This window comes from Fonsecaea multimorphosa (genome assembly GCF_000836435.1).
Source record: "Fonsecaea multimorphosa CBS 102226 unplaced genomic scaffold supercont1.12, whole genome shotgun sequence".
NCBI classification, from domain to species: domain Eukaryota; kingdom Fungi; phylum Ascomycota; class Eurotiomycetes; order Chaetothyriales; family Herpotrichiellaceae; genus Fonsecaea; species Fonsecaea multimorphosa.
In genome coordinates this window covers 624546-636300 of record NW_015971646.1, presented here as the reverse complement: position 1 = coordinate 636300, position 11755 = coordinate 624546, and the positions used below count along the sequence as shown (strand labels likewise).

The 11755-nt window shown below is 52.9% G+C and overlaps 3 protein-coding genes across 3 annotated transcripts; 2 read left to right on the top strand and 1 right to left on the bottom strand.

Moving 5' to 3' along the window:
- Nucleotides 1-59: 59 nt before the first annotated feature.
- On the top strand, nt 60-353 carry Z520_06588 (uncharacterized protein; the record flags this gene model as incomplete). Its single annotated transcript, XM_016777088.1, has 1 exon — nt 60-353. The coding sequence occupies one exon, from the start codon at nt 60-62 to the stop codon at nt 351-353; it is 294 nt and encodes a 97-aa protein (XP_016631933.1).
- A 4467-nt stretch (nt 354-4820) lies between these two features.
- Nucleotides 4821-5120, bottom strand: Z520_06587 (uncharacterized protein; the record flags this gene model as incomplete). Its single annotated transcript, XM_016777087.1, has 1 exon — nt 4821-5120. The coding sequence occupies one exon, from the start codon at nt 5118-5120 to the stop codon at nt 4821-4823; it is 300 nt and encodes a 99-aa protein (XP_016631932.1).
- A 1658-nt stretch (nt 5121-6778) lies between these two features.
- Z520_06586 (uncharacterized protein) lies at nt 6779-11377 on the top strand (the record flags this gene model as incomplete). Its single annotated transcript, XM_016777086.1, has 8 exons — nt 6779-7014; nt 7067-8096; nt 8154-8853; nt 8910-9475; nt 9535-9921; nt 9999-10277; nt 10328-11057; nt 11133-11377. The coding sequence occupies 8 exons, from the start codon at nt 6779-6781 to the stop codon at nt 11375-11377; spliced, it is 4173 nt and encodes a 1390-aa protein (XP_016631931.1).
- Nucleotides 11378-11755: the final 378 nt, after the last annotated feature.

Genomic DNA, 11755 nt, shown 5'->3' with positions numbered 1-11755 from the left:
CTTTCCCTCTCTTGGGTCCATTAAGTTGAACTCCACATGGCATGGTTCCATTCCGAAACATGCCCAAAAACCAAAACATGAACAAAAACACGCTGAGTGACTCCACTGGGGGCCATGAAGCAGCCAAGGCGAGGTCTCCTACCAGGGGCAAGGTGTTCCCAGAGGTTGCGCGTTACAAGGAATTGCAACGATGCATGGACCAGGGAACTGACGATTTGATCGAGACCACGCATAGATGTGCGGAACTCCGTCGTGACGTCGCCGAGCGACGCGAAAAGGTCCTCGACAAGAGAATGCACGGTCTTGGCGGCGCCTTTGCCAAGAGCCGGCTTCCCAACCACTACAAGTATTAAACCCACACATTCTTTCCTCCTTCTTCCATCCTTCTTTCTTCTCCTCTCCGGGGCTCATTCAGTTGAGCCCCCGCGGTTCATTCATTTGAACCCCTCAAACAAGGTCCACTCCAGGAACTTGTTCAAAACCAAAAACCAAAACAATGGCAACAGGCGGCCGGACATGCCCAGTGTGAGTGCACCAGCCCGACCAAGGGTGGCACGGCACGATGGGGTGGGAGGGTGGGAGGGCGGTGGGTGGGTGCCAGCAATTTGAGGCGAACCGTCTCTCCAAAGCCACGGGTCAAAGTGACCGAATGCAAAACTAACAAATCCCTCAAATTGCTGGGACAAGGTCCGCTCCAGGAACTTGTCAAGAGCCAGCAATTTGAGGTGAACCGTCTCTTCAAAGCCAAGGGTCAAAGTGACCGAATGCAAAACTAACAAATCCTCAAATTGCTAGGACAAGGTCCGCTCCAGGAACTTGTTAAGAGCCAGCAATTTGAGGTGAACCGTCTCTTCAAAGCCACGGGTCAAAGTGACCAAATGCAAAACTAACAAATCCCTCAAATTGCTGGCCAGGCGCTCAAGTCAAATCTCGATGTCTGGTTGATGGGTTGACAGGATATTACAAGAGGGTACTTGGTGTTCATTGTGAGGATCAAGCTTGGAGATGAGGACGACGGGCTGGTGGTTGGAGAAAGGATGTCAATAGCTTGAGAATGGGGTGGCTGGACTGTGGGCAAGGTTCTTGGGCATTGCTGAGTTGATAATGGGTCGGGAGAGAAGTGATTAGTCTAGCAATGGATTCTTGCACCAATACATGGGTCAAAATTTGTTCATTGTGCGTTCCGCGAATCCTACACAATGTCCAGCTCAGGTAAACAAGCAACCATACTGCTGTGTGCGTCCAGGCCATCACTCAACTCGGGAAACCCTTCCATGAACCTGGCCGAGCGCAATGTAGCCCTCAATCCTCTACTGACGCCCTCAATCCTCTACTGACGCCCTCAACCTCGACCAGTGGCCTGGCCTGCCTCCTTCACCGCTCATGACAATCAAGACCTTCTTCTGAATTCATATGCCTGCTTGCTCGCCAATCTCAGATCCACCTTTGGAATAAACCCTCTCTCCTGCGGACCGGTCACTACAAGCCCGGTGTTGCTGCGAATTGTGCGAGCCATTCCATGTAATATTCACACCGCTGTCTTCCTTGAGAAGACCACATCGTCCTCTGTCGCCATACCAGACCCCGAGCAGAGGCTCTCCTCGCTGATATCGACAATGACCTGTCTGCAGTGCATGGTCGTACATCCGCCCAAATTCCTCCTTCACGGTTACTGCATTCCATGATCTGAAGCACTTCTCTTTCTTTTGTTAATTTCCTGTCCTCTGGTTCCATTTCAGGTGATGGTGAGAAAGGGTCCTAGTACTTCGTTACGCAGACTGGTTAGAAGATTTTCTCCAAATGGCGAAAAGGAAAACCCATATGAGTCATGGCCGACGATGAAAAGATCGTGAATTCTGCCCGAGATGTGGCGTCATTCAGTGAGGGTGTTATGGGTCTGGCTGGTTGACTGTCTTACCGTAATCTTCTCCAAAACGCCCAGAATGATCTTTTTTCTACTTTGTTCCCCTCTCTCTTCTTGATCAAATCTAGTTCGTGGTCTGTCTCGCAGAAGTGGCACTTGAATTCTTCGACTTCCTCCGAGCCCACGGCCACATGTATTGCGGAGAATTCGTTTCTCGGGGTATCCGGACATAGCGGAGGGGCCCTCAGGTTTGCTGGTTAGATGGAAACACTGACTCTGTTATGGAGAGGTAGCAAACGACCCAACCATTCTTTCCATGCCGAGCTGTTTAGTGTTCGTGGAGCCTTCATTTGCCTTTCTCCTCAACAGCCTCCTCTGGCGAAAACATCGAACGTTGAGGGCTTGGGAGTAAGTCTTCTTCATCGTCCGAATAGGTAACCATCTGTCTTGTGCTGCGCCTTGCCATGAGAGATTCGGGGGCCACCAGTGTGGCATCAACGTTCACCTGAACTGTGTTAGATACCATGATATGCATGCAGTCACCGTGTTCGTATTCACTCACACTCTGTCCCTTTCCATCGTCAATGTCACTGTTGGTCGAGCGAGCACATGGCGGGTGACAGGCGCATAGCTGGCACCATGGACGGCGTCTGGATCGTCCATGGAGCTGATTCCCTCCACATCTCCTAATGGGCTCGCTTTTGGCCCGACTTTGAAGACTCTTGTAAACTCCTTGAGCCTTTTCCATTACCACGCTTCAGTTCACCTGCGCCACGCCTATGCCGTCGCCGCCTAGAATCCGGATGTGGACTTGGTATCGCGGCCTGACATTCTCTCAGGATGTTTTCCTGAGTGAGCTTGACCCGTTTAATCTCTTCTAAGTTCCGATCTTCAGGATCTCCGGTATCATCGGCAGCCGGGGTCTGTGGTAATTTGCGCTTCCGTGGAGAACTGATGGAGTCGAGTCCAGGCATGACGAGACGAAGGAGTGGGATCGACCGTAGTCTTTGGTCGACTAGATATATATATATATATAGTATAGAGGATAGAGGCACCTCTTATGGAGTTTGAGAGACGAGGAGAGTGTTAAGGGATCATCTTCTTCAAGAGGTTCACAAGTGTGGTGAGTAGCACCCCAGTTGCTGTCTGAATGGCTGACGAACCTCGCCGTTGCCATCGCATTCATAGAGGAACCCCCGGCACTTGGTGACGGTGCCGGCGCTGGTCAGGTATCGGACAAATGATCCATAAACTCGACCGCCGCACAGGCTTGCCGGTGCTGGCCGCATATTGGACGTATTGCTTTGTCCACTGTGCAGCCTCGGATTTGGCCTTGAGAAGGAATATAACAACACGTCGCGGATTGTCATCTGTGAACTTCCGGCAGGTAAGGAGAGAGCGAGTATGCTTTGGGGGTAAGGAATGAAGGCCTTGACCAAGTTGAATCGTTCTGGGCGTTCTTTCAACATGATTTGGAGACGTTCCTCTTGGATGTCGTCCACCACGTGGAGAAATCGACAGGAGGAGCCTCAGACAATTCTTGAATCTTTTTGCAGGTCAGCCGAAATGTTCTAACGCGTAAGGGTCGCCATTGGTTGAAGGATCCATGAGCCCTGCCGGTTCGCTGTGGATCGACTCATTGTGACGCAGACGCCGTTGACCGAACAGCCACGACCACCTCCTCGATTACCGTTGTAGCCGAGGACCTTCTGGGTCGGCATCCCCACTTGCCAGTCTCAAGTCGATTCTGGGATGAGAAGCTCTCCTCCCAATGACTGTAAGTCGAATCCTGCTCGAAGTATTCAAACGTATCCGATGGGCCTTCGAGAAACTGGTCCCTCTGCTGAAGCTCGTACGTTGTCGAAGAACATTTCTGGTCTGTCTTGTTTGCGCAGAGGCGTGTCGAGAAAGTGCGGGCTCTGAGTGTCAGTAGGAGCTCCTGGCATGAGCCTGACACCTTGATCATGAACCTGTTAATGAATTCTTGCACTCCAGCCAGCTCTGGCCTGGTAACGTGGAGAACCTTGTAAAGCGGGTTCAAATAGGTCGAGAGTCTTTTGTGGCATTTGTTGCTCAATTTTTCGCATCCCAGACGCCTCGTACAAATTCCGAGGCTCCAGGGCTTTGCAGAAAGAAAACTGAGGAGGCCAAAATTGGGGGGGGGTTCAATATCTGACTTCATATTCGATATTCGATTCTCTAATGCAGCATGGATTGTCTCATTGTCTGGTTTCCCATTCGCGGAAGCCTCCGAGCGAGAGTCGACCATCTCTTCTCGTCCGATCATTGTTTCTAATCCTCTACCGAGGACTCCGCGGAGGCCAGCATTGGGCGAATCGGACCGATTTCCTTTTCGTCGCGAACCGAGAAACCAGAAAATGAGACGACCCATGCCGTATTAGAGAGTTTCAAACCAGCCCTCAATCCGCACGCGTCCCTAATGACGTGGAGACAACCACATGTCCCCGAGAGGATCCAGCTGAGGTGTGTAATAAGGTCTGCAGTTGCATTGGCTTCCGTGTGGTTGAGATAGGCATGCATAGAATTTCCTGGTGGAGTTTGACTAGAGCCTGGCTTTGAGCGTCCAGTGTGGCGGCGAACTTGTCTGCCGGCGTGCGCACAGCATCCTCTGACGACACATCGTCTGACTGTGAGGAGTCATCTTCGTTGTCGCCGTTGTCGTTATTGTTGTTATTGTTGTTAGGCGTCCTTCTTTGTCTTGGGGGCGCCACCCTCCGGATGCCCGTCTCCTCAAACTGCATTCGATCGACCTCGCGCCCTGTGACTTCTGTTCCGGGAACTTAAACAGGGCTCCATTGGCGTCGGCAACGGCCAAGGCGTGCTTTTGCCTGAGACGGTGGAGTGGGTGGTGATTACACGCGCCGTATCCCTGGTAGAAGAAGGCACGATGTGCGCAATCCATATATATATAGGCGATAAACATCTCCCGTTGGTCTCAAGATCTGTCAAGTTCCGCGGCATCGTCGATGACTTGCACAATCCGCGGGTTGAACTTGGAATGATCTGCATCCATCCTGGTGTCGGGGTCCTTGATGTCGATGCAGAAGCTGTACTTCTGCCCCCGCAAACTTCTTGTTATTGACTGCCATCTCTCCGGTAGAACAGCGCGATTTGAGACGTCTCGTGGCTGTCCTGCTTGTCTCTGTAGATTGCCTCGTTTTAGGGAAGGGAGATCATGGGTGGCGGTGTCGTCGACAGTGCCAATGCCGCTGTCTCTTTGAAGCATAATGGGCATTTTCACCAATGTCGCCGGCCTTCACATAGTAGACATTAGTTGTGCCACCGCCCCGCTCCGGAGGATTGATTTCCGCGCGCGCACGGTACTCTGCGAAGTTTGTGAGACGTCATTCGATTCTGGTGTTGAAAGGAGCTCCAACCAGGGAGATAGAGGCATGAGGCATGACTTACCGTGACTATCTTTATATACACACTCGGCATAACCAGGAGGGGCCTCTCTACCCAGAGGAGGGTGCCTCAGGGCACTGGGCGATCTGTGCAAATTGTCCAGTGTTGGAAAAGGTTGATAGAATTTCATGGTCGTGAACAACAGAATTTATATTCCATTAAGGCGGTAAGTCGCGATAGAACAATTCGCGGGTACGTACCGACAGCTGCGACAGGAATCCACTCCTTTTCCCTGCACTGTCCCGGAAGCTTGCTAGAACTTTCACACCGACTTTTCGTTGGATTGCCAGTGAAGATCAGCTTTGGCCAATCTACTGGTATCCCTAGCGTAGACGAGTTGCCGATCGACACATATCGGTGACAGTCCCCCGCCTCATCTGCCCCGGTGTCGTGTGGTCGGCGTCGCGTCAGGAGAGTCGCAAACAAACAAAATGCACCCACCCTAGGTCCAAAAGGCCAAAAGGGTTTGAGGTGTACCTCATACGGGGTACGAGGTACATATCGGCCAATCAGCCTTATCCATTGGCCCAACCTCTCCTCTTGTCCGTGGACCTCCCCTCAGCCTCGTCTGTGCAATTACCCATTGCATCGCTACGCCGCCTCGGCAAAGCAAAGCACTGAGAGTGCAAGAGTGTATTCCAGAATACTAAGCTTTTAAACCATCAATTCACCCCAGGAAGACGCCGATCCGTGGGGGTACAATGGTCCCTCCCTCAGCCTTATAGGCCCGTCCTGCACGCGGGGACGCGCACACGCTTGAAATGCACCAGGAGTAAAACCGCTGCGGGAATTTCCACGAAAGGACAAGGTAGCATAGAACACGACGTGGCGTCTCGGTCCTGTACGGAGTACCTTATACCTTGTTGATTGTGTGGGCGGATGGGTTGGTCGTCCAGGAGGTCGACGATTGCTGGCCTGGCGCACCTCCGTCCTACGTCCTCAAGCGGTTAGAGCCGGGCTGAAATCTCGCCTCGTCTGATACGGGGGACGGGGTTATGCAGGGCTTGTATGGAACACGAGACGCCACAAGCATCAAATATGGTATAGTCCGCACCGCGGAAGAGCGTCCCGTTGTGACAGCATGCACGGACCCCAGGTTGTCACCTGTACTTTGCATTTTGCAGGGTTGTTGTTGGCAATGTGAGGAGGAGCAAGAAAGAATACCATTGGCTGTTCCTGCAATTTTTTCTTTTTCTCCCCAGCGACACGGCTCGTCGGAGAGGGGACGCTTTGGTGTCCAAAGGAATATATGAATGGCGACCCTGCCTCGCCTCGTGCAATCTGATGATATCCCAAATCAATCTAGGGTGATTTTGGCCTTCTCTGGCTTCAACGCTTTGCAGACCCGACCGTTACACCCGTCTCCTGCTGGCGTGAGAATGCACATCCGGCCCTGACGAACCCTTGAGTCTTTCGCACGATCGTATTTGGTTGGGGTGATGCAACATTTTCCCAAAAGGAAACATTGGAGATCCATTTCCCATTAAAATGAATGCAGATCCGTTTCTCGATCAACTGTTGCAGGCCGTGGGGAAGGATCCGGATACGCACGATGCAGTCCTGGTTGCTGATGATAGTTCGGAGGATGGGCAGCCCGAGCTCGACTGCGTGTTGAGTGACGATGAAGAGGAGCTCCGCGCAGGCCGAGTGCACACGGGACTGACGACGGGGTATGTCTCTTCGTGGAGAGGTCGCGAAGCTTTCCGAGAACTATATCAAAACTGGTACTGCTCCATTATCCCCGTTCTTTTCCGCACTTTGTTGATGTTTCGCCAGGAAGGACGCCATAATTGCATCGTTTCACCTCGATCCAAGGTCCTTCCGGCCAGTCTTTAAAGAAACGCGTACAGAGATCCACATCACTATCCATAGAAGTGCCGGGCAAGGCGGTCAAGCATCCGGGGAGCTTCTTGGATTTATCCGCTTCAACCGCAAGGCTGGGAGTGTTGAATTGACCAACTTCCAGGCACAGCTGCAACGCAACAGTCTCGGCCTAGGCAAGTCGAGTAAACAAGGCCAAGATGAGTTTGCAGGGTGTCACGGAGAGGGTTTCAAAGTGGCCGCGGTGGTGCTGCGCCGCGAGGGGCATTCTGTTCGATTTGCATCCGCCGGGTACTATTGGAACTTTGGATTGAGTGGACGCTATCGCACGAATCTTTACTGTCGGTTGACATTATCCAAGCCCGAAAAGGTAGAGAAAAGCAGGAGAAAGTACGCATTGCAGCGCGCGAAACCGAACTTCAAAAGAGGCCTCACATCGAACATATGGGAGGATGTGTCTGTGAAAATCGGCAAGGCCCGGGGAAGCTCCGTGTTCACCGTCTCAGAAGCCGTCTCAGAAGCCGAATTTCGTTCGTGGTTGACGGTTTCGATCGATCTCAATCCGCCCTCACCGGACGATGTCGTCCAGACCCCCGCTGGCGATCTGATCCTCGATAGCCGCTTCGCAGCGCACATCTACCTCAAGGGGTTGCAAATTGATGGTCATGCCGCTGGGTATGTATATGGATACAACTTTGCACGTGGCTCCATTGGCCGTGATCGAACTCATCTGCAAAAGCAGTCGGAAGAGACCCAGATCCTTGTCGATATTTGGGAACATGCCATCCTATCCCAAAGGACTGATTTGACCGACGCCTATATCAAACTGCTGCGCCACCAGGAGGACTGCCCCGAAGTTGCTTCGACCAGTGACAGATTATCAGAGTCATCGGCGCGCATTATTTGGGAGCGGCTGAGAATCATCGAGCCTGATGCCTTTTTTTATTGCGAAGTCGATCCTTCTCACTCGGTCACCGCCGACCAGGTAAGTCGCTCTCTTCCATAGAGATACATATCCAGACCTGACACTAGAGCGTGAAAGATTGCCCTGATTCCAGCCGAGTTCCAGAGAAGACCCGTGGCTGTCTCTCGCGCTTTGTGGAACTTGTTGAGAAAGTTCTCGTTTGTTCGCACTCCTCCAGAAGAACGCTACTGTTTATTTAAAGGATCGGAGGTGATAGCCCCCCACAGGACACCTTTCAGTGCCCACGTCCTCCGAGCCCTCTTAGCATCGTTATCTTTACATCCAAAGCTGAATAACGTGCGTCTTATATTCGTTGATGGTGGAGGCACGGATCTCGACCTTGCATATGACAAGGAGGCGAATCAGGTTCATATCCACGGCAAGTGGCTCGATTTCCAGAAGGTCCACGAAAATGGCCTGTGTGAGGTTTTGCGGTTGATAGATGGCGAGAACATTGGCGGAGGGGCATTCTTCTGTGACCATGTCGTAGGAGACTTGTTCGAGGCTCTCCTCTCCGTGGCGGGCAGCGCCCTAGAAATTTCCACTCCAGACCTCAGGCATCTGCGACGTACCATGCGTGAACTGCTCACGCTCATGCCTCGGCTGGTCCGTGTCGCACCTACTGGCGCGATGAATGAGCTTGAGGTCCGCTGGGTTGGTAACGAAGGTGGACTTGTGTCGGAGATCTGCCACAGCAATATCTGCTACCATGTCACCCTTCACCAGGAAAGCTCGTGCCGATCGAGGCGAGGTCAAATGGTACACGTACATCGACGCGGTGAGTATAGGTTAAAGCCGGTCAGCAAGCTTGACGTGATTCTCATGTGCGAACAGATGACCCCTTGTCCAATGGCCATACTTCACGATATGGGTTGCCGTTTCGTGCAGAAGTCACCGTCGACTGCGGTTGCCCCTTCCAAATTGTTCCTAGGACTCTATCGAGAGCGATTTTCACAGGCTTAGATCCCCACGAGCGCTATTTCCCCATGGTCGCGCGAGGGGAAAATCAGTCCTTTTTCGCGATGCCTCCAACATCTGTGGCACCTCGTGGGATTCTCCTGCCTGCAAGCGTTGCAGACAGCCCTCAAATGGCAACCAGGCGGGTCAAAGGTGACCGAGAAGTCCAGGAATATCAGCCTAGGTACGCGGACAGTCCTGAAATCGAAGGAAACAACGAAGCAACTTCAGACAGCAATGATCAAGTTCCCGAGAGTCATCCCGGAATATCAGGCCAACAATCGCGGAGGCCACTCCGCTGGGAAGGTGCAGAGCTTTGTTGGGAAGATTTGAATGGCCAGATAGCGTTCGGAAAAGACGAGGATGAATGGCGGCGGTGGCACACTGAAGACTTGCCAAAAGCATTTTCCAAACTCCTGGTGCATCGGGAAAAGCATCACACCGTACGTTGAACCTTCTGCAACCACAGGCTGAGCGACAGATTCATACTGACTTGCGACAGCCGACGTTCCACCCAGTGGCGAGCCTTGAGTGTGCCCATTTGGACTTTCATTTCGTGAAGGATGAATATGCCCTCATCCGCCTAGGCGGTGACAGTTCCTTGGAGCATGTCATATTCATCCACGAGATCTCCTACTGCGAAGAGGAACATGACACTGCCACCACATATTTACTGGTCACCAAATATTCGAAACTTTGGTCGTTTCATTCCGATCTCCAGCCGCTCGAGGTTGACAACGATGATGCATCCGCAAATCAACTAGAAATGTTGCTTCACTTCGAAGAGTTCGACAGAATGGGTATGCGAGACGACGCCGAGGTCATCCGGCTGGACGATATTGTCTATGCGGCTGATCTGACAGCTTGCTCCAAGGCTCCTCTCAGTGGCGTAGAGCATGTCCTCCAACCGCCTCCAGGTAAGCAAGGGATACTCCAGGCATGGCCCCGATCATGAAGGGCTGACAGCATGGATCTTCTTCAGCCTCGGGGGACGATATCATGTTTTGTCGTTTTGCGGTCCGAGGCGCGACGATCAACGAGCAAGTAGCATGCTGGACGCCCATAGCGTCTCACCTGCTGCAGCGCCGTGATCGTTGGGTGGCACCGCAGTTCATCAACGCTTCAAGGCCATCCGTCGTGGACTTCACACCCGGCATCCTGGGCCCGGCGGAAGGATTTTCGCAAGCTGGTTTCGACATCCAAGCTGCGCTAGGTTTTGACCAGGAGCGTCATTTGTCATGGAAGGTATGAATGACCAGCTCCGAGGCTCTGAACGCCCCTATTGACCTAGCCAGATACGACACACCCAGAGCCAAGTGTATGATGGTCCACCCAGGAAGGTGCTCGACGACATCTATGCTGAGCAACTCCGGCCCCCGTCGACGCCAAACCCTGCACCGCCGAACATTGCGCTGGTTGCTGGGGGAAACGCACCTTTCCGCGTGAGCGATGCAAATCAAAGGATGCCATCGGCGGAGCATTTTGCCTCTCAGCTTGACCTTGTCAATATTGCTATTGAGGCCCCCAGCAAGCCGGACTTTTTGGTGATGTTAAGCTCGCCGGCCATGCTCCACGCATCAGTAGTGCCGCGGCTTTTGGCGACCATAACCAAACTGCTCAAACATAGACGGTCCGTCCACATGAAGCTCTGCCATCTCCGAGAGCATGGGCTTCCGCAAGCACGAAGCATCCTCCTCGTGGTAGCTTCTCCATTTTGCGCGCCACTGCCCTGGTGTCTGCATTGGGCCCCCTTCCCCAGTGTACTGCAGTCCATCACGCTCCGTGATCTGATTGTTGACCTTGACTTTGATAATTGTCGCACTGGAGCGGGACCAGAGCGGGCATTTGTGTGCTCACCGCCTCTCGAAGGCACGCACGAAGACCGAAGCAGTGACGCAGGCCCAAGTCATGTCTACAATCACCAAACGGGTCAGCAGGTGCCACCATCCTGGAAGGTGCCTCTGCAGTGGGACACGGACGGCCTCGTAGCCCTCTCCTGCAGCCCCCTAGCCTGGACACATCCCGGTGAGTGACCTGAGAGAACGTTATGAGACTCTTCAGTCTGTCACTGTTCCTGTATACTAACAGTGAATATCCCAGGACGCCAAGATCTTCTCACTGTGCGGGAGTTGGCTCGACTCCAAGGCTTCACTGATGATTTTGTCTTTTATCAGTCCACGTCCATGCAATATCAGGATGTATGGTCCGCTTTACCCCCGATAATCAGCAAGCTCGTGGGAAAGACCATCCTTCACGTCATCCAGGGCTCACTCAAGGCCAAAGTCGGCGGTCGTCTAGACGGTCAACGGGCTGCGAAAAGATCCAGGCAAGAAAGCCATGGTTAAATGCCTCGTATCAACTGAGGCTTTCATCAAGACTGAAGATGTCTGGGATGTCATAGAATTAATGCAGTAAGGCTGATGCCAAGCTTGCGGGCCGGGCTGGCAAGGCGTGACACTGCATGTCAGGAGTCTGTGCTTTTCGTCAGCGGGAACGGGACGAGGCTGTCACCCCATTCCATCTTCCACTTCCCTATGGCCTCGATGTTTCCCATATCCTGTGCGGGATAAGCTGCTTGAGCACTCAACCACCCCCACTCTCTGACAAAGCCCATCCGAGGCTCACGGCAGACAACTCATAGCTAGTAGCTAGTAGAGAACTCCGTCTAAAGCAGCCACTGCCCTCTCACCCTCCCCTTCCTCATCAGTAAAGCCTAGGCAGGT